At 31.0% G+C, this 23,722-nt stretch overlaps 1 protein-coding gene across 1 annotated transcript in view; it reads right to left on the bottom strand.

Moving 5' to 3' along the window:
- Positions 1–23,722, bottom strand: part of LOC135951521 (uncharacterized protein DDB_G0283357) — a 256,332-nt gene that overhangs the window by 221,562 nt on the left and 11,048 nt on the right. The window contains exon 2 of the mRNA XM_065501184.1: positions 5,713–7,360. Within this exon, the coding sequence (XP_065357256.1) occupies positions 5,713–7,360 (1,648 nt within the window). The remainder of the gene's footprint in view (positions 1–5,712; positions 7,361–23,722) is intronic.

The following is a 23,722-nucleotide window of genomic DNA, read 5'->3' on the forward strand; positions in this document are numbered from 1 at the left end:
CTCATATACATACAAATACACCAACATGCATATACTGGGTGGCAAGTTAAATGCTGTGATAGAGATTTGAAATAAATTAAAAAAAGACAACAGTAAAAAAGAAAAAAATATCTTGGAGACTACCACAAAAACCATCATATAGTCATTACTTTTAAATGAATTGTGAGCCAAGTTTCGTGGCTTTTTGCATAGACAAGATATACATACATAAATACATACAAGTTATGAAGTCAACTGAAATGGAGTTTTTTCAACTTTTCGAGTTTAAGAACTAACTTTACATGGAATGTTTAGCGAATGAATGTTTTGAAAATGAGGAGAGAAAGAGGACTTAAAATATAAGTGTTTACTGCAGTCATTGCAGTAATTTCTTATTTCGACAGATGCTGATTAAGACATGCAGAAATGTACACAGTGAATGAACCTTTTTAGAGAAATGAAAAAATTTAAATACAAATTGCGTGCAATAATTTTACAGTTGCGAAAACATAATAGTTGTAAAATCGTTTGCTGCATTAGATGGAATTAGGTTTTATGATTTGGAGATGTAGGTTTGTGGAGGAAGTGAAGAAAAATAAAATGGAGTTAAAGGCGGTTTCAAGGGTTGTTTCATTTAATTACATAATTGGTTTGGCTATGTATATCATTAACAAATTCTTTGCAAAATATTCATGAATTGTTTCAGTATTATATTGTTTCACTATTAGGCATTCCTTTTTTTAACTAAAATTTTTTATCTTTGTTAGGCCCAATGTAGCTTCAACCATACGTTTTTATTTAGTCCGATTTTATCAGCTTTATTAGTTTCTAGTTATTTTCTAATCGTAGGTTCTTATTTGTCTCAGTTCAGTTCAATCGTAGGTATTTATGTGACCTTAGTTTAGCTTCAATAGTAGATATTTATGTAATCCCAGTCTTAAATCAATCTTAAGTTTTTATGAGCTTAATCTCAGTTATATTCTCAGTTATAAATGGAGTCGTATTTTTTTGTAATCGTTAGTCTTTATATTTCTCTTAGTCCAAGATTAACTTCAGTTGTATGTAAGTTTTTAGTTCAAATTAAGCCGTAATTGCATTTCTTTATTGCATAGTTTACTCCAGTTTAATACCGTAGGTCGTTAGTCCCTATTTAGTTTCAAACACAGATCTTCATGTAATTCTAATTTAGTTTCAATCGTAGGTATGTATGTGGTTCCAGGTTAGCATCAATCGAAGCTCTTTAAATTCAATTGCTTGTAGTCCCAGTTTAGCTATAATAGTAGGCCATTACTTAATCTCTGTTTAACTTCAATGGTCGGTCTTTATTTAATCCTATATTAACATAACTGCTTTGTCGAAGTTAAGACCAGTTTATCCTCAATAGTAGTCGTTAGTTTGAATCGTATTAAATTTTTATTCATATAAAAATATCATATAAATTGAAATTGATTCCACTCTGTTCTGTTTTCTATTTGCTTAAATTTTTATATGAATTTATATAAAAAAACGAAGAGTTTTCTTTATAACTCCTGTACTAATCGAATTACCATCGAATTTTTCACAAATATATAGTAGGGAGTATGGGCGACCCCACACCATGTACCTTTTTAAATTTAAAAATATCAAAGATCTTTTTTACATTGAAATATATACTCCAAAAATTGACCTTTAACTTTTTGGAAGTAAACAATTTTATATAGAAAATCTCTTTACATTTAAAATGGAATCAAAAATGATGTTGGACTTGAGTACACTTTAGAAAATTTTAACATACATATTTGTTAATTTTGAAATCGCGATATTTTTACATCGGAATGAAAAAGTTACTGATATGAGAAACATATTGGATATATTATTTATGTGGTAAATTTCATTTAAAACGGAGATGATAAATCCGATTGCTGTCCGCTTTCACATGGATTCTCCCGTATATAGTTCAGTTTAGTATCAAATATAGGTATTTATGGTAAAAATGTGTTTTGTTTTTGTTTCAATCAAAGGACTTTATGTAGTATTTTATGTAGTAAAATGTCCCAGTTCATTTACAATAATAGCGCTTATATAGACCTGGTTTGCCTTCAATTGAAGTGGTCCTAGTTTTGTTACAATCATAGGTCTTTATGTACTAATAGTTTATCTTCAAAGTCTCAGTTTAGTTCAGTTCCAATCATATTTCTGTATGAAGTCTTAGTTTGTTGCCAGTCGAAGCTAAACTATAACAGTCCCAACTAAACTAGGCATGTAAGGAGTGAGATCGAAAAATTCTTAACATACATATATGTTTATAAAAAAGAAACCACTAAACTTACAGCTTTAATTTTTTTTTTATTTGATTGAAATTATTATTACAATTTACAAAAAAAATTATTTTTATAGTTTTAATCACTAGTGATGAAATTTTGAACCTTTTTCGGAAACCCTTCCATTAACGTTTTTATAGTGCTTTCTGTCACTTTGCTCGAACATGTAGTCCATCTCCGTTTAAAATCTACCACACTTTTGGACACCTTTTTTGTACTCTTCAATTCTCTTTTAACAAGAGCCCAATATCTCTCCACTGGCCTTAGCTCCGGGCAGTTTGGAGGATTTGCCTCTCTTGGTACAAATACCACATTATTGTTCTTGTACCACTCAAGGGCTTGTTTGCCATAGTGACAGGATGCCAAGTCAGGCCAAAAATAAGTGGACACATTATGAAGTCTTATGAATGGAAGCAGCCTTTTTTGTAAACATTCCTTGATGTAAATTTCGGTATTTATAGAGCCCGTTGTAACAAATGAGTGGCTTCTTTTGCCGCAACTGCATATTGCTTGCCATACCAAGAACTTTCTGGGAAATTTTGTCTGCTTTTGGGTCCTAAACTTTTCTTCAACATTCCCTCGAGCATCAGCAACATAAAATTTTTGACCTGGAAGTTGCGAAAAATCTGCCAGAACATACGTTTCGTCATCCATTATGCAGCAAGAATATTTTTTTATAAAACTTGACTTCAATTTCCGTGCTCTGTTTTTGGCCTCTAAATTTTTAGTAGCGTTCCTGTCAGGAACTTTTTGAGCCTTGTATGTTTTTAAACCTGCATTAGCTTTAACTTTTCGTACCAAATAGTCCGAGCACTGAGCTAACCGGGCTGCTTTCCTACCGGATGTGTTGGGAGCTCTTTTGAAAATGCGTTCTATTTTTTTGGCTTTAGAAACATCATGTGGACCATTCCTTCTACCTGAACCAGGTTTTCTATCAACTGACAAGTTCTCCCGGTACTGTTTAATAACATTGGAAACAGTTTGACGGCAGACCTTTGTATGCTTGGCCAACTTTTTGTAAGACCAAGTTGGGTTTTGTTGAAAATATTTAATAATTTCAGTACGCACTTTTTTCTGGTCACTCATTTTAATCAGATTAACAAAAAAATTAATATAATTGACATTACACATAATAACTGACATGTTTTTCAAAGGTAACTTGATCAAAAAAAAATTCAAATAATACTTGGGTTAAAAAATGTAATGAAAAACGTGTGTTAAGAATTTTTCGATCTCACTCCTTAGTCCTAGTTTAGTTCCATTCGGAGCTAAACTAAAACAGTTCCATTTTAGTTAAAATCGTAGATTCTTATGTTGTCATAGTTTAACTTCAATATAAGCTATACTAAAACAGTCCCAGTTCAGTTCTTTATGAACTCTTAGTTTATTTCCAATCGAAGTTAAACTAAAACAATCCCAGTTTATTTATAATCGTACCTACTCGTGTAGTCCTAGTATAAATCCAATCGAAGCTAAACTAAAATACTTCCATTTTAGTTAAAATCGTAGGTCCTTATGTAGTCCTAGTTTAACGTCAATCTAAGCTAAACTAAAGTTTAGTTACAATCGTATTTCTTTACGTAGTCCTAGCTTACTCCCAATCGAAGCTAATGTAAAACAGTTCCATCTTAGTTACAATCGTAGTCCTAGTTTAGCCTCAATTGAAGCGCCTTATATGTTCTACCCCATTTCCAATTGTATTTCAGATTTTATTTCAGAATTTTCCAATTATATTTCAGAATTTTTCATTTACATTTCAGAAATTTCTAATTGTGTTTCAGAAATTTTCTGAAATACAATTATAAACTTTTGAAATACAATTGGAAATGGTGTAGTTATGTATTTTAGTTTAGCATCAATTGTAAAATTTGATAAGGTCCCAGTTTAGCTTCTACCGAAGTTCTTTATATTGTCCCAGTTCTGCTAGAGTCGCAGATATTTTTGGAGACCGAGGTCAGTTTTAATTCTTGGTATTTGTGCAATCCCAGTTTAGAACCCAAATCTTTAGCTTAGTGTGAAAACTTGCTTGCTTTTACGGAATATACAAAAGTAGTTCAAAAAATCATTTATCTAAAATATTTTTGAAACATTTTTTGTTGAAAGTTTAGTTGTTTTGCAAATTTAGTATGAGTATTAATGATAAATAATCACAGTTTATAAGAAGTGCGTTGGCGGAATATAAGTCCTTTTTTGTTACACTAACCTAACTAAAAAATTTACGCTTCTGTTTCACGATAATTCCAAAAACTTTTCGAATATTTACCTAGACTCTTGTACGAAAATATCTTAGAAATCCGAATTTTTCTAAACAGATAAAATTCTTTATATACAAAAGCCTTTGAGAGTGGAAAGCTTTGTTCAGTTTTTTTTTCCTCAGGGTAATTTTTGAACATTTTCTCTAGATTGAATTAATTTTCTGTATCTTAAAAGGGTTAAAGCAGATAGACCTCTTCAATATCTTAATATTTTTAGTTCAATAGTCAATATTTAATTAAAACAAGTAAGAAAGTATGATCGGTCAAGCCCGACCATATAATACCCTCACTAAGTAAAAGAGCAAAAACATTTTTCTTTTAAAATTTCAATAATTATGGGAGCTATGACCAATTATGGACCGATCATCATAAAATAAGGTCGTGTGATTTATGTCTATATTAAAGTTAACTATTTTGAATTTTGTGGGTAGACCAACATTTTTAAGCAATTTATGCACGTTAAAGCGATTTTCGGAAGCGGGTCTATATGGGAGCTATGACTAATTATGGACCGATCGTAAAAAACTTTGGTGACATGAATTTTGTATATATAAAACTTATTTGGAGCGCAATTTGTGGAGATACATATATGAGTTAAACATTTATGAACGATAAAGTCCAATTTCGGAAGGACATTTGTATGGGGGCTAGGTGAAATAATAGAGCGATTTCAGCCAGTTTCAACAGACTTCGTCGTTGGGCAGAAAAAATAATATGTACCAAATTTGATCGCAATATCTTCAAAATTGCGACCTGTACTCTGCGCACAAGGTTTAAATGGACAGCCAGCCGACCAGTCAGACGGAAGAACGGACAGACATCCTTTAATCGACTCAGAAAGTGATTCTAAGTCATTCGGTATACTTTAAGGTAGGTGTTAGACTAATATTTTTGGGAGTTACAAACATGTGCACAAACGCATTATACCCTCCCCACTATGGTGGTGTAGGGTATAAAAAAAGTTAAGGTATACATAGCTCAATTGCTTAATTCCAAGTTTTATTGAATGACAAAATATCAGAAAGAAAGATTTTCCTGACTGATTTTTTTTCAAAAAATTCCCTTCCTAATTGTTATTTTTTTTCTTCTGTAACAATTTTTCACCAAAACTATTACCCAACAAATAATGAATAACCTTAAATTTAATAATGATCGACTGTCAACAACAATTTACTTACGAAATGAATTTGTACCCGAACTGGACGAACCACGACTTGGACTCTGGCGGTGTTTCCACGGCATTATGCTCGTCAGACTTGAGTGATGTGGCGGATGGTGATTGCTTGCAGTGTTGTGATGATGATTGTGTTGATGAAATTTCTCTGATGATTTAATTAGATGAGTGCTACCATGCATGCCCAAAGGATGATGATTATCATGCTCATCACAATGAAAGTCTTTGTGTGGTGCGTGCTGATAATGGTGTTGCAGCAACTGATGTTGTTGCTGCTGTTGTTGTTGTTGATGTTTTAACGATGCCTGACCATGCATGTGGTTGTCTTTAAGGCCACTGCCACTATTTGATTGGCTTAGCACACCACTACCACCCATGCCCCCCACACTCCCACCGTTGCATGCTGCATGTTGTTGGTGTGTGTTTTGTTGCGTAAGATGCAATTTATGATGTGATGATAGTATGGAGGCCATATCATAGTTGTATGTATCGATGTCGACTAAATTATTAAAACTACGACTGCTTAGAGAAGAACGTAATGGAATTTTATCATGCTGCCTACCTTTCCCTGATGAGGCTGACGCATGAAAGTTTGGCTGTTGTTGTTGTTGATGCAATAAACTACTGTGATTGTCGTGGTTGTTGGTGTGGTAAGGTGCAGCCATGTTTGAGCATTGTGTTTGCATTAAGTCACGTGAGAAATTTGACCAGGATTTTGAGAAACAACGACATCTTTCATTGAACGGTTTCATGTGTGTTTGCTGCTGCTCTTGATGTTGATGTTGTAATTGCTGTTGTTGTGCATAAACAGCCAGCTGGCGTGCATAATCACTACTCGGCCCAATTGTGTTGTACTTACTAAGACTTAATCTACTACTATTTTTATAGTGTTGCAATTTCTGCTTTAAATCACGTTGTGACTGTGTAAAGTCTGTAAATGCCATCGATGCTGATGATGAAGGTGGAGCTACCACATGGCCCAGTCCCATGTCCATGTCCATGCTCATACCTGTTTTGTGCAGGAAACATAGTGCGGGATCTGATTTTTGGCTTTTTGGCAATATTATGTCATCTTGTATGGCATAGGGCGGGGGGAAATTACCAAAGTATGAGTTGTTGGCTGATACTGAATTGTTTGTGGAGGTGTTTGTAACATGACATACATCTGGCTTGCTATGAGAAACCATGGTGTTTAATGTAGATACTTGCGTTTTATAGCTGCCATTTGTCGTTGTACTTGTATTGGACATTATATCGGAACCCATGGCATTGGCACATTTCAGTATGGAAGTGGTGCAGTCGTCAATCACAGCTCGAACGTCATGACTACTTTTAGCACAATCATTTAGTAAATCGCCACTACATAATGTTGCTATTGAACCATTATTGTTACTGTTACCATTACTGCTGATGTTGTTAATGTTGTTATTGTTGTTGCTGCTACTGCTAGTATTATGATGTGTCTTGTTACCAGAGTTGGCTAGTTGGTTGCCATTGCACATGGCACCTGATCTTAAAGTTGATTGTTGCTGTTGCTGTTGCTGCAGGTGTTGCAATAAACGTAGACTACGTACACTACCATTACGTTTCATAGCCGGTGGCGGTGGCACTGGTGGTATAGTTTCAGCATCTGATGAACTCAAAGCATCACTCTGTAAAATATTAATGGAAAAATGGAAAAAATTTAAAGAATCGATAAGTTTTCCAAGAAAAATAAACAAATATGTCAATTTTTGTTAATAAAAGTAAGTGTAGTATGATTTTCTTTTTATTATTTCTTTGTGATGATAAAATGTTTTAGGTTTCATAAAGTAAGTATCTAAATAATAGAATAGACCCCTATCAATCATATTTTAATGGGCGTAAGAAAATACCAATCAATAGATTCCAGTTGAACAGTGAAAGAGAATAGACAAAAAATAAAATAAAAATCACTGAAAGTACAATTGATGCTAATGATAGAGGTGTTTTTTTTTGCAGATACTTATGTCAATCTATATAAATAAAATTCAATTCTAAGTATTTAATATTGTTTGAAAAGGTGACTTGCTTACTGGCTACACATTTGGATAATATGGCAAGATTGATAAATAAATTGCGTAGTTAATCCTTAAGATTTAAATGCATACTTTAACCTGAAATAATGATTTTCGCCTTAATTCATCTGAGAAATAAATAGACTAGACTGTAAACAAAATAAGAAGAAGCCAGAAAGTTCAATTGAATTGAAGAATGCCAGTGGGAATTTAAATAAACTTATTTGTGAGAAAATAGAGTCGTTTATTTTTGTATGGTTATGATAGAGAAGGCTTGGCAAATCCCAAATCTACTAAACTAACGCTTTTTGAAGTAGCATGAAGAAGTAGTAAAAACTAAATGTATACAACTAGGAATAGAGGGTCAGATCGTCAAGTTGTATGCAGTGTTAAGTCAGAGGAAAGACGGTTTGAAGACTTGAAGCAGGAGGCTGTATACATATACATATCTCGTTTTCCAGAAGCCTTTAACCACGGGCTGTTAACGAACTTAAAACAAATAAATTTAAATCTGTGGTCTGTATGAAGAATGAGGGAATCACAAACATTTAAAATTCCTAAAATATTGGGTGTTTAACCGTATATCGGATACTGTGTGTCAGATACCAACAGGTCCCATCATTGTATATAGTTTGTGGTAGTGGGTCATATCTCAAGATATTTTAAAAAGAACCAAAACGTAAGCTGTATAAAGCCACTCGAGACACCGATTAAATCAAAAAGATATAGTTTTTTAGTTTTCTAGAAAGTCTGAAACATAGGAGCAGTATTAAGATCTCTATAGCAACCTTTGGGAATGGGACTTAATATGAAAATCAGCTGTTTGGGATTGTAGAAGCAAATAAATTGACACAAATGATGGGTTAAGACAGGAACATATAAAGTATTGTTCATGTAAAATCCGGTCGCACTTAAGCTTTAATATCTACATAAAGAAAAATGCGATTTCATAATGTTCAACTTAAATTTAAATTTAATCTTATTTTTTAACAGTTATGAATATGCAAAAAAAACAGTTAAATCTTTATCTTATATAAATAAAAATCAAATGTCGTTCGTTGGTAATTGCATCAGTAAAGAACGGCCGGACCGATTTAGAAAATTTTTTTTAAAAATGTTTGTCATAGCCCAACTTAGATTTTTACGAAATAAAAAATTGACCACGCCTACATTTACGCCCACTTTTTTCGATTTATCTAAAATCGGAAAACGGCTACGATTTGGCTAATTTTTGCTTAAATGATCATAGTAATCCAATTTAAGTTTTTACTGAAAGAAGAATTGACCACGCCAATTTTTTTTCGATATATTTAAAATCGCAGGACGCCTGGACCGATTTAACTAATTTTTTTAATGTTCGCAATACATAGTCCGCAATAGTTTATTTACATAAATAAAAACTGTCCACGTCCACTAATATGACCACATCTGCAAAATACATCGGTATGTGATCAAGCATATTTCAGATCAAAATTCGATTATTTATATAAAAAATCACAATAGCTTAAATCGAAATAACTTGGCCAATAAGCGTTTAATCAAGAAAAGGAGCTCGATCTGTAATCACTCATATTTCTGACCAAAATTCGATTTTTTATATAAAAACTTGGCTAATAAGCGTTTAATCAAGAAAAAGAGCTTGATCTGTGATCACTGATATTTCTGACCAAAATTAGATTTTTTATATAAAAACTCAAAATATTGAAATTCGCTAATAACTTGGCCAATAGGCGTTTAATCAAGAAATGGAGCTCGATGTGTTTTCACTCATATTTCTGACTAAAAATCGATTTTTTATATAAAAACTCAAAATATCTAAATTCGCTAATAACTTGGCCAATAAGCGTTTAATCAAGAAAAGGTGCTCGATCTGTGATCACCAGGGAAACCAGAAATATGCTCTAAAAAAAGGGTTTTAAGCGCTTTAAATATGCAGTAAAAACTCTAAAATATGCTCTTAAAAATATGTTTTTTTTTAAATTTAAAAAAAAATATTTTGTTTTTTAAATTTTTTTTTTTGATGAAAAGCCATCTATTTTTCAATTTTGAATTTTAAACAAAGCAAGTAAAAACTTGTAACACAATACCGAAAAATAAGTAAGACAAAATTTGTTTGATAAAGTCAAAATATCCTATTAAACAGAAAAAAAATATGCTCTAAAAACGCAAAAATATGACATAAATATGCTCTTAAAACAAATATATGCATTTAAGGGTAAAATATGCACTAACAAATCGATGCAAAAATTCTTAAATAGTTCTGAAACGTTTAAATATCTTATCCATGTGCTCATTAGACTCACCAGAGAAAACATGCATTTGCATATTTTGGTTTCCCTGGTGATCACTCATATTTCTGACCAAAATTCGATTTTTTATATAAAAACTCACAATATCTAAAATCGCTAATAACTTGGACTGGACAATGTCTAGCTAGTTTTTAATAAAAATCGTTCTACCTGTGCTGCATATTTATTCAAAGCAGATAACATTTTTTTATTGTCGATAATAGTGCTTCCATTTTTATTTAATTTAGCTTTGACACTAGCCCAATTTCACAAAGTATACAGAGGTGTCAAATTTGACAATTCAAAAACACTAAAATCAGCTTTTTTTGAAATTGTTTCGATAGATAGAGAAAACAAATTTGCGGTTTAATACAGACAGTACGTTAAAACAAACAACTATATAAATAAGCACAAAACCAAACCAGTTGAAATTGTTTCGAGCGAAAGAGACAAATATATTTTTTTGCCCTGTCGCCTCTGTATACTTTGTGCCAATATTTTTCAATTGGCCGAAGTTGGGTGAAATTTGGGTGGGTTCATACGTTTTGATATTACGTCGACTTTGTTGCTTGGATACCTATCCATGGCAGCTTTGGAATAGTGGCATGAGGCCAGATCGGGCCAAAACTTTACTGAAGACTGGTGTTGTCTAATAAAGGGTAGCAAACGCTTTTGTAGACAATCTTTGATGTAAGTATCCGAAGTCATAGTTGTAGAGGTTTCAAACGGAGCAATCATAAGACCGCAACTGCAAATAGCTATATATATTTTTGATATATTTATTTATATATCTATATTTTTGATTGACATTCCCGCGGCTCTCTGCAACATAAAATTTGCGTTCTGGTTGCTGTTGAAGGTCCATTTTCACATACGTGGAAATGGAGGCAGTTATTAAATTTTGTCAAAACTTGTTCGTAAAGTAAACGAGAGTATTACGATATGACCGTAAACCAGCATCCAGGCGTATTCTTCGTGCTGTACTATGACTGATAAACCAGGATTTTGTTTAATACAACGCACTATTTCGTTGTAAGGTCTTGGTCTCGTCTGCTAACTTTGTTGGTATGTTTTTTCTTACGATCTGTACTTAAGGTTTCTCTATAACGTTTTATAACATCATTCACAGTACTTTTTTGAAGCTTCAGTTTTTTTTGCTATCATTGCACCTGACCATGTTGGACTTTTTAGAAAATTGTGCACAATTTGTTTTCTAATTTAATTTTCCAATGCTCGCCACGTGTTCAAAAATAAATATACTAATTTGAAATCTTTACAGAATAACGATTGGTTTGTTTAGAAAGTCATGTTAAAAGAAAACTAAAATGTTGCCACTAGTTTTTTGTAGAAAGCTTCTACAGTGCGACCGGATTTTATGTGAACAATGCATTATTTACAGTTTTGATATGTTATCTAATATACATGCAGTGGTAGTGCAGAGTTTGAAATATTGGTAGACCGACCATCTTGCTAACGATGCATTAATTTATAGCGGGAATTGTGCCTTCCCGCTAAATTAGTAGGCTACTTTTTATTTGGAAATTTTAAGTAGGCGTGGCACTTCCCATACAAAGTAAATAGTTATTATATAATATCTGGTGAACTATAATAGTGAAAGCCGCAAAATTTCGAGGAATTTACTTTGATACCATTGTGCGCATTTTAGCTGAAAATGGTCGGAATTGTATAAATGAGCATGATACCACCCATACAAAGTAAATAAATATTATCGTCTTCAAACTTTATAAGTTAGATGTCAAAACTATATAACATTCATCCATGTGTTAATCATTTTATTTCAATTATTTTTAACAATATTTTTACATTATCGTCATTGTAAATTTAATATAAACCAACAACAATAATAAAAATAAAAAAATTGCATACTTTAAGCACACTTTCAGAAAAACTGTTTCGAGTACAGTGTACTTATGTTAGACCTCATTTTTACCAACAATTAAATACATTTATGTTTCCACCAAACAACGCATTATGCAAACAAATACATTAAAGTATATAAAGTGGAGTCGAGAGGGAGGATATAAAAGAATATACAACAGCAGCAGCAACAAACAAACAGAAAAAAAAAATATGAAATAAGTTAAAGCCATTATACTTAAGAGTATATACGAGTGAGTATTCACACACATACTTATACATCAGCATTTAATCCATATACAAACATAGTAGTTTTTGTTGCAGTAGTAGTAGTAGTTGTTGTAGAAGCACCACTACTGCCAACACCATGATGTACTTCCGTTAATTAAATTTTGAAAATAAAAAGGAGTGGTTTGTATAAAAATAAATAAATAAGTAAATATATGGATGCATGAATACGACTTTAACTGCAACAAATGAACAAAGTGTTGTATAGTAATCCAAAAGGAAGATTTTAATATTTATTTTTATTATTATGTTCTGTTATTTTTTTGGTTTTTCATTAAAAGAAAACAAAAACTGGCAAAAACAAAAATAACTACAACAAGACAAAAGCGTGGCAAATTCATTTAATAATGGCAAAATATAAATATTTCATTACAATAAAGAACTTAAGTCCACTCCTTCTTATTTTTGGAGAATATATAACTGAGTAATGTGGCCAACTAAAATAGTTTGTTTATGGCGGTACTGAAACCTTTAATGCAGCATTTATGTCGTATAAAAAGTCCAAAACCTCACGAATCATTTTATAACTTAATTTTTTAATATAGTACATTGCTTTTTAAACTCCTTTGTATATGGTCAAAAGCTCTTGTTTTATAACACAAGGCAACAAAAGCGAACAAATTTAAATACTACATTAGTTGTATATTCGATGTATTTTGATTCTAGTAGAACAAATATGGCCCAAATTTTTTTTTAAATTTTTAAGTAAAATTATAATTTTTTTTAGACGTTTCTCTACATAATTAATGATAATTTAAAGAGTCCGATAGTATTAAAGAAACGCAGAAAAGTTGTGATTTTTATAACCTTTAATCCGCTTATATATTGTCTTTCAGTAGGCTCAGTAGTTTCGGAGTTATAAAAACAAATTGAAACAAAAAATATATTTTTTACGTGAAAACATAAAGGCCCTAATTTTGTCACGTCACCAAAGTGATATTTATATGGAAGGCAAAAACAAAATTTCAAAAATTTTAAAAATTTGTTTTTGTTTTATATACAAAATTTTAAAATTATGAAAGGCAAATAAACGCTTGAATTTTGGTGCGTTTGTTCTGTTAAGAATTTGTATATAAAACAAAAACAAATTTTTGAAATTTTTGAAATTTTGTTTTTGCTTTCCATATAAATATCACTTTGTGAAGTGATTTACAAAATTAGGGCTAAAATTTTTTTAAGAGTTATATGGGGATACAAAATTAATATCATAGTAAGAATTGTGCTAAATTTCCCAATTATTGATAAATTCGCTGACATTTATTGTTGGGAGATAAGCTAGTTCCTATGCGCATTTCACTGGTTGCTTAGACCAGATCATCAGGAAACCTTTTCCCAAAAAGGCTTTAGAAAAACTAAAGATATTATACAAATCAAGCCATAGAGTGAATGAGAATTACACACACTCAAGCTTTATTTGTAAAAATATCAAAGCTTAAACAAAACTCCAACAGTAAACAGTGAGTTTATCTTTTCTTACATTACCTCTACAATTGGTTGGCTTTTTTCCGACTTAAACTGTAGTTGTAAGTGGGTAAAGAAAAAAACAAAATAAAAACAACTTGCTTTATTAAATAAAGAGAGTTACCAATTTAGTCTTGATGCACGGGCACCTGCAAAATTAATATCATAGTAAGAATTGTGCAAAATTTCCCAATTATTGATAAATTCACTACACATTTAGCACAATTCTTCCTAAGAAAAAATTGTTTTTGTTAAAAAAAATCATGAAAAATCGAAGATGGCAAAAATTATTCAGATTTATTACTTAATCGCAAAGCCATATGTACTAGGAACAAAATAAGATATTGATCATAAATATGGATTGAGTCTTTTCGAATTTATTCAAAATTAAGTGAATTCGCTCATTTTCACAAAATTTTAGTTTTTAGTTTGATATACATTAAATTGAATAAACAATGTTCTTCTTTCGATTGATTGAATTTTGAAAACATTTTCCCCATACTATGTACAAATTTTCATATATATATTGTGTTTCAATCGGCTCAGTATTTTCGGAGTTAGAATAACAAATTGAAGCAAAAAAGAATATATTTTTTACGTGAAAATAGCTAATTTTTTTGTTTTAAAAAAATCATAAAACATCGAAAACAGCATAAATTGTTCAGAGTTGTTGCTTTATCACAAAGCCAAATGTAATAAGTACAAAATGTGATATCGATCATAAATATCGATTGATTATTTTCGAATTTATTCACAAAATTCAATAAATCGAAAGAAGAACATTAAGTACTCAATTTTACAAAATTACATACATGTAGCAAACAAAAAAAAAATGAGCAAATTCACTTAATTGGCAATAAATTCGAAAATAATCAACTAATTTCTATGATCGGTATCTCATTTTGTTCCTATTAAATGTGGCTTTGAGACAAAGGAATAAATCAAAAAAATTTGCAATTTTCACGTAAAAAATATATTTGTTTTCTTCAATTTGTTATTATAACTCCGTAACTACAGAGCCGATTGAAACGTACTATATAAACGGATTAAAGTCTATGTAAATCTCAACTTTTCTATGTTTATTTGAATTTGAGTTAGAATTTTAGTTAAAAATTAAAAAAAAAAATAAAAAGAATGAGAAATTTTACCATTTTTGTACTTAGGTAGCCATGGTGCATCAGGTCTATATAGTTTATGCTGTTGACCTGTTTAATCTGTGAAACCGACCTAAATGGTTCATTATTTCTTAAGTGTTTCTGATTTTGATTAAATAGTAAATCACTTTGTGTCAATGCAACTACTAGCAACAAAATATTTGAGTGATTTTCGGAAGTAGACCCTATATGGAGGCTATAACCAATTATGGATTATCACTTAAAGGTTTTATGATCGTTAAACATTTATAACCGGACGGACAATTGTAAGGGGCTAGGTTAAATAATGGACCGATTTCAGCCAGTTTCAATAGGCTTCGTCCTTTAAGATTTTAAATAGAATTTTTAATTTTTAAAATTTAAATAATTAGTAGTACTTAGTTATAACTTTAATTTCATTTTATTTACACCATTGTTTAAACTTAAAGAATTTTTGGTTACATTAAGTCGTATTGCATTTATTTTAAGAATAATATTAATAGTTGATTGTTATTACGAACAGTAATTAAAATAAATGCATGACAAATAATATGAAAAAATTATTACTTTTTAAACACTTTGCAATAAAAACGAGACATTTATGAAGGTATTAACTTCACAAATAATATATAAGGACTGACATCGAAAAATTCTTAACATACATATATGTTAATAAAAATGAAACCACTAAACTTACAGTTTTGATTTCTTTTATTTGATTGAAATTATTATTACAATTTACAAAACAAAAATATTTTTATAGTTCTAGTCACTAGTGATGAAACCCTTTCCGGAAACCCTTCTAATAAGCTTGTTATTGATCCGTTTAAAATCGTTCACACTTTTTTTGTGCTCTTCAAATCTCTTTTAACACACAATATATCTCCACTGGCATTAGCAGTTTGGAGGATTTGCCTCTATTGGTACAAATAACACATTATTGTTCATGTACCACTCAAGATCTTGCTTACCATAGTGACAGCATGCCCAACATATGTGGACACATTTGAAGTCATGTGCATGGAAGCATACTTTTTTTTGTAACCATTCCTTACTATGAATTTCGGTATTTATAAAGCCCTTTGTAACAAATGCTTGGCTTATTTTTCCGGAACTGCATATTGCTTGCCATATCAAGAAGTTTTTAGGAAAATTTTCTGCTTTTGGGTCCTAAACTATTCTACAACATTCTCTCGAGCATCAGCAACATAAAATTATTGACCCGGAAGCTGCGAAAAAAATTTCAGAGCATGCGTTTCGGCATCCATTATGCAGCAGGTATTTTTTTTATAACATTTTAATTGAATTTCCTTGCTCAGTCTTTGGCTTCTAAATTGTTAGCAGAGTTCCCGTCAGGAACTTTTTGTGCCTTGTACATTTTTAAACCTGCATTGGCTTTAACTTTTCGTAGCAAATAGTCCGAGTACTTACCTAACCGGACTGTTTTCCTACCCGATGTGTTGGGAGCTCTTTTGAAAATCCTTTCTATTTATATGCTTTAGAAAGATCATGTGGACCATTCCTTCAACCTGAACCAGGTTTTCTATGAACGGGCAAGTTCTCCCGATACTATTCAGTAACATTGGAATCAGTTCGACGGCAGACCTTTGATTGTTTGGCCAACTTTTTGTAGGACCAAGTTGGGTTTTGTTCAAAATATTTAATAATTTTAGTATGCACTTTTTTCTGGTCACTCATTTTAATTAGATTAACAACAAATTACCATAATTGACATTGAACTTTATAGCTGACATGATTTACAAATATCTTGATCAAAAAAAAAAAAAATTAAATAATACTTGGGTTAAAAGTTTTAATGGAAAACGTGTGTTAAGAATTTTTTGATCTCAGTCCTTATTAATATATATTATTATGATTATCAGCCCAATTCTGAATAAAAAATTCCCTGGGAGTTTTTTCACATTGAATTTGAATAGGAAAAATGGGAAAAGGGAGAAAACTTCCACGGGAATTTTTATTCATAATTGGGCTGTATATGTTTGAATAATACTATATTTAAACACGAAACACTGAAAATATCCATTAAAAGCAGAAGCATTAAGTGTAGAATCCCCGAACAGCCTACGAAACATATGTAAATCGAATTAGGATTGGGCTCTTCGGGCTCTTGATCATCATGAAATCAGATGAGTTAAGACGCTATACATCAATGAGAAGGAGCACATCATGAAGACAGTCGGTATCCATATATTTCGTTGGCTATGGTATTATGTTTTGCATTTTGTATATGGGAGATCACATCAGAGTGGTTGCTGTGGCACAATCTCATATTGCATGGCAACACATGTGGTTAATAGTACGACTGAGAATCGGGAATTGCAACTTCTGAGTTCAGACCATGCCCGTGGGGATGTTGGTAGATAGATAAGCAAGATAAGTAATTTTGTCTCCCCAAACTAAAATACACATATCGATGGTCTCATGTTGACACTTTGTATATAAATTTGTTCGACTAAGTTCAGTTAATTATGTTAAACAACAACTGTAGGCTGAAGAAGTCGCTTGGTATCGTTATCTCATTTCGAGAGAAAGTTGGTCATTACGAATATAACAATGTATCAAAAACTTAACCGCTTGAGACATTTGGTAATAAAATGTATACTACACCATTTCCAATTTTATTTCTGAAATTTCCAATTGAATTTCATAAATTTCCAATTATATTTCAGAATTTTCTTATCATATTTCAGAATTTTCTAATTATATTTCAGAATATTCCATTTATATTTCAGAAATTTTCTTTTGTATTTCAGAAATTGCCATTTGTTTTGTTATTCGAATTTTCTGCAATACAAATGGAAGTTTCTAAAATACAATTAGAAATTTCTGAAATATAAATGGAAAATTCTGAAAAAATAATTGGAAATTTCTGAAATTCAATAGGAATTTTCTGAAATACAATTAGAAACTTCTGAAATACAATTGGAAATGGTGTAGAGGCTTTCACGAAGTACTATTAGGTAAGATTAACACTATGGAGTAACATACGATGATCTTTAATAGCTCTCGTTGTGATATCTGGGTAGAAAGTGGTTAAGAAGAGGAAAAAAATCGCATAAATTAAAATTTCAATCATATAGCATGTATGAAAATGTGCAGCTTTCTGACGTCTCCTAAATATAGAGCAGTTCATCAGAACATGGATATACAATATGGTATGGTCCCAGATATAAGGATGAGTGAGTCAAAAATCTTAGGAAATCCTAAAGGACAACATTTTCGTATACATGAAATAATGACAAAAGAAGTCACCTATGAAAATTGGAAAGCAATTTAAATTTTATAACAATTCAGATTGAATTGAATTATTATTGAAATCTAAGTGTTACACCACCACCATGAGTGAAATTATTAGGAATAAAACGCAACTTTTTAGCAAATTTGTTGCAATTTAACATCATACTACTCAAGTTTTATGTACAAAATAAATATTTCCCAAATGTAATGCTCTTAAATTAAGTATCAAATAAGCAATACTCAATACAATTACGTTACACATTTAGAATTCCATTAAAAAGTATATATAACATGTTTACTTTGATATTAAAGAACAAATAGTCAAAAAAAATTAAACAATTCCCTTGCAGCCAAAATAAACTTTCTTTTGAATCCCTTTAAAATATCATCTTTTTATGCATTATTTACATTTAATTTCAAGTTACTATGGGAATAAATTCACAGAATTTCTATGTCACATCGTTGTCATCATCATTACTATAATTGCTATCTTGTGCATAAACATGCACGATGCTATTTTTTTTTCTTTTCTTCTCAGTACACATACTCGTTTATTTTTCGCCATTTTAAAGGTGAAATTTGTTTAATAAAAAAATAAGAAAATGTTAAAATTTTTAAAAAATTGTACAAATTTATATCCTTCATGCCTCAGGGGACATAATGTTAATGTAAAAATTTGTTCATATGCACTAAGCGAATTTGTTTTGGAAAGTGAGAGTGTGATAAGTGTGATATTTCATTTGTGATTGTAAATGTGTATGTTTACAAGTACACAAACATAGATACTTTTGTATGTTTGTATATGTTCTGGTATTCATGTTCGACATTCGTTACTTTTTCGCCTGAGTTAATGTGTGAAAATACAAAATTGCATGTTGTATTTCAACATGAATTTTTTCACATTTTTTTTCTCCTCTTGTTTTTAAGATTTTAACAGGAATGGCTTTGACAAAAACAAAACTTGTTTGTTAATTTTTGAAAAATGTTTTTCACTTGCTGTTGTACGTATTCTTTCAATTGTGTTGTAGAATTTCTATATTATTTTCGTGAACTCAAATGTACTCGTCACATTATTATACTGATGTGATTTTTTAATGACATTAAGGTGTCTTGTAGTTGAAATGAAATTAATGTCATTTGTAGCGAAAGAAAAACCTTGAACAATTTATTATATACTTAGCAGTAGAAAAGACAAAATAAAAAAGTAATTTAATCTTGTGATTTTAAAGAATATGTTGCAAAAGTTGTGCCAAGTGGGATAATACTGCTAAAAATTTTAATTAAGAAAGTTTTAAGAACGTTTCAGATGTGGAAAAAATGGCCTCAATTTAAATTTTAACATGAAAGAAGCTAAAAAGAGAAACTATTTCAAAAATTATCGAAATATAGTCATTCAAAAATACCATGATCGCGCACATTTTTGTCTGAACTAAGAGTGATCGTAACTAAGTAATTCGTTAGAAATTGTTTACAAATATTTGATAATTTTTTGTTTAAGGTGTCACGTTCTTTATTCTGATGCCTTCTATTATTATTTCAACAACGTACGTCACTTAAACAGTTTTCTAAATATTCGATAATTTGTACTTACTTTGTATGGGACTTACCACTCCCTCTATTCTGATCTCAGCCAGTTTATCCACAACTACGTACGATGATAATAAAATAACTTTTGCAAAATTTAATAGTTTTCTGGATTTTAATGGAATAATATTTACTTGATATGGGAGGAACCACACCCACTAATCTGAACCCGCCCATTTTAATCTCAACTACACGAAAAGTCCACATTCGGAAAAATCTGCGAATAGTAATGGACTCGGAAAATGCTTTAGTACGAATGTCTAAACAAAGAGCCAACTAAGACACATTCTTCTAAATATTATAACACATCAGAACTTAAAGAAAATTATATTTCATTCAAATTAAATTATTAAATTAAGAATCTGTTAAAAACTGAACTTATTTTTCATATAAAAAATCATAAGATTTATAAAAAAATAAGTCCATTAAAATAGGTTACATCTTACATCTAGCATGCGACATGCTTCTGCTGCCATTGTTGCACATTGACAATGGAATAATTTTAACATGTGATTTATTGGTATGCACAATGCATGCGAAAAATCCACTACATAAAATCTCATTTGCTTTTTATGACTTCTCTTGCATATCGGTCAACTCCATACAGCATGGTTGTGTCCAAAGTAAAGCCGTCATTATAATAGCGTTGATGATTATGATGAATACGTGTAACTGTTAAAAGGGGTCATATAAGGGTCATACAACACACAATGGCAAGAACAAAAAAGAGAAGTTTTTTTTAGTCTAGAATTCTATAGTAACCAGAAGAAAAAGAAAGAAGAAATTGGCAAAAAAGGATAAAGCAGCAAACGAACGTATGAACATGCGGACAGAAATGGATACAAAAATAAGTTCTACAAGAGTTTAGTATCCTTAATGATGAACATTTAGTTTCATAAATAGCACAGTTTGGTTTTTGTATGTGACTTCAGATAGAAATACTCTTGGAAAAACTTTAAATGTTGCATCTTTCTAGTATAGGATTAAAGTAAAAAAAAAATAAAATGAAAAATGTTGTTTATGTTGGATTGTGTAACATCATCTACACATTAATATGAATTTATGTTTGTTTGTATAAACGAGGGCAATTTAGAAAGTTTTTTAATAAACTTTTTTTTAAGTTTGCAGCTATAAATTCAGACGATTGAAAAAAAAACGGTTCTAAGATTTTGATTTAATCTGTAATCGATTCATGCATTTGACCTAACTCGCAATTAAATTTTTTTTAATGAAGTATTTTGTTGTTTTTTTCCACTTTCATCATTTCATTAAAATAAAATATTTCTTTAAATTTAGAAAGAGTTTCTCAATGACGAGTTGAACAAAGAAGAATGAATCTTGGTCAACATCTGCCATCTAATCAGGACCATAGTAAAATAACCCCAGGAGGAGGAAACTGATGCAGAAAAAGTTTTGCCATTGCTTCTCGGGGTTAGTATTGGTTCAAGTTCTAAAACCTTATATGAAAAGGGTATGTCACTTAACATGAGTTTTGTATGGAATATATTTATACTTTTTAAACACTATTGGACAGGTTATGGAACAAACCCAATTGAAGTTGTTAAAATTAGGATATTACAAAAACAACAAATAGCCACAAAATTGGGACACAATTAAATGACGCTTTGGAAACCAAATTTGTTTCAACTTGATTGATAAATTTTCAGGTGTTGGGTAAGTTGAGTTCGCAAGTATAAATCAGTTGAAACAGAATTCTCACAGAAAACATAAATTGCATCCATTACATAATTTAGGATGCCCCGATATATTAGTGTACTGGACTATCAAACCAAGGGTCGCAGGTTCGATTCCTGTCAGAGACCCTGAGTGTTTCAGCAGACAAGCAAAACACTTCGCAGTTTGTGTTTGTTTAAAACAAAAAAAGGTTTAGCATTCCCTGATTATTTCCTATTTTTAAAATTGATGAAATAATAGGAGATTTAATGAGATATGGTAAAGTATATTAAGATAATGAGCATCTCGTGAGGAACTAAGGAGTGAGATCGAAAAATTCTTAACATACATATATGTTTATAAAAAAGAAACCACTAAACTTACAGCTTTAATTTTTTTTTTATTTGATTGAAATTATTATTACAATTTACAAAAAAAATTATTTTTATAGTTTTAATCACTAGTGATGAAATTTTGAACCTTTTTCGGAAACCCTTCCATTAACGTTTTTATAGTGCTTTCTGTCACTTTGCTCGAACATGTAGTCCATCTCCGTTTAAAATCTACCACACTTTTGGACACCTTTTTTGTACTCTTCAATTCTCTTTTAACAAGAGCCCAATATCTCTCCACTGGCCTTAGCTCCGGGCAGTTTGGAGGATTTGCCTCTCTTGGTACAAATACCACATTATTGTTCTTGTACCACTCAAGGGCTTGTTTGCCATAGTGACAGGATGCCAAGTCAGGCCAAAAATAAGTGGACACATTATGAAGTCTTATGAATGGAAGCAGCCTTTTTTGTAAACATTCCTTGATGTAAATTTCGGTATTTATAGAGCCCGTTGTAACAAATGAGTGGCTTCTTTTGCCGCAACTGCATATTGCTTGCCATACCAAGAACTTTCTGGGAAATTTTGTCTGCTTTTGGGTCCTAAACTTTTCTTCAACATTCCCTCGAGCATCAGCAACATAAAATGTTTGACCTGGAAGTTGCGAAAAATCTGCCAGAACATACGTTTCGTCATCCATTATGCAGCAAGAATATTTTTTTATAAAACTTGACTTCAATTTCCGTGCTCTGTTTTTGGCCTCTAAATTTTTAGTAGCGTTCCTGTCAGGAACTTTTTGAGCCTTGTATGTTTTTAAACCTGCATTAGCTTTAACTTTTCGTACCAAATAGTCCGAGCACTGAGCTAACCGGGCTGCTTTCCTACCGGATGTGTTGGGAGCTCTTTTGAAAATGCGTTCTATTTTTTTGGCTTTAGAAACATCATGTGGACCATTCCTTCTACCTGAACCAGGTTTTCTATCAACTGACAAGTTCTCCCGGTACTGTTTAATAACATTGGAAACAGTTTGACGGCAGACCTTTGTATGCTTGGCCAACTTTTTGTAAGACCAAGTTGGGTTTTGTTGAAAATATTTAATAATTTCAGTACGCACTTTTTTCTGGTCACTCATTTTAATCAGATTAACAAAAAAATTAATATAATTGACATTACACATAATAACTGACATGTTTTTCAAAGGTAACTTGATCAAAAAAAAATTCAAATAATACTTGGGTTAAAAAATGTAATGAAAAACGTGTGTTAAGAATTTTTCGATCTCACTCCTTAGTTTGACACATTACTTTTTATATCCAAATACTTTTTCGTATGCTTTCGCATGTACATATGAATGTGCATTAGGATGGCCCTTAATAAACCAAAGTTGGATTTTTGCCGGTATCAGCCCCCAGTTTGATGAACAATATTAACTTGTTATGAGTTTTTGTCTTAGTAGGAAACCGATAACCTATTCGCAGGTATGACCAAAAAAATAAAAAATGTTTAACGGTATTTTCAAAAATCCATTTTGAATATTTTAAAAATTTTGTTAAACAAATTTCAGAATTTTGTGATCATCTCATTGTGAATTTTTGATTTTTGAGGGAATAAAAATATGAAAAAATTATGAAAATATCTCCGATAATTTTTCTGTACCTGAGATTTAAATTTTGAAATTTTCAAGAAAAACAAATTATTTGGCCATATTTTGGCGAATGAGTTAATTTCCTTACTGTTATGAATTTTAAGTAAAACTTATTAAGAATAGTATATTCCTCATAATTCTAAATATGCTCTGAAAGTATTACTAAAATTGGAAAACGTTAACCCTTAAATCGTGGTTAAAGGTTAAAAGTCAAATCTTCCAATATTTGGAATTTCTAATTTAAAGATAGCGAAATGTTATTTATTTTTGTGCCGATTTTGCTGAAACCTAAGAAAAATACAAGTAAGAAAGTATGGTCTGTCGAGCCCGACCATATAATACCCTACACCAAGTAAATGAGTACAAATATTTTTCTTTTAAAATATCAATAATTTATATTCGTGAGTGATTTTCGGAAGTGGGCCTTATATGGGAGCTAT

The sequence above is a fragment of the Calliphora vicina genome, chromosome 2, assembly GCF_958450345.1.
Source record: "Calliphora vicina chromosome 2, idCalVici1.1, whole genome shotgun sequence".
Taxonomy (NCBI): Eukaryota; Metazoa; Arthropoda; class Insecta; order Diptera; family Calliphoridae; genus Calliphora; species Calliphora vicina.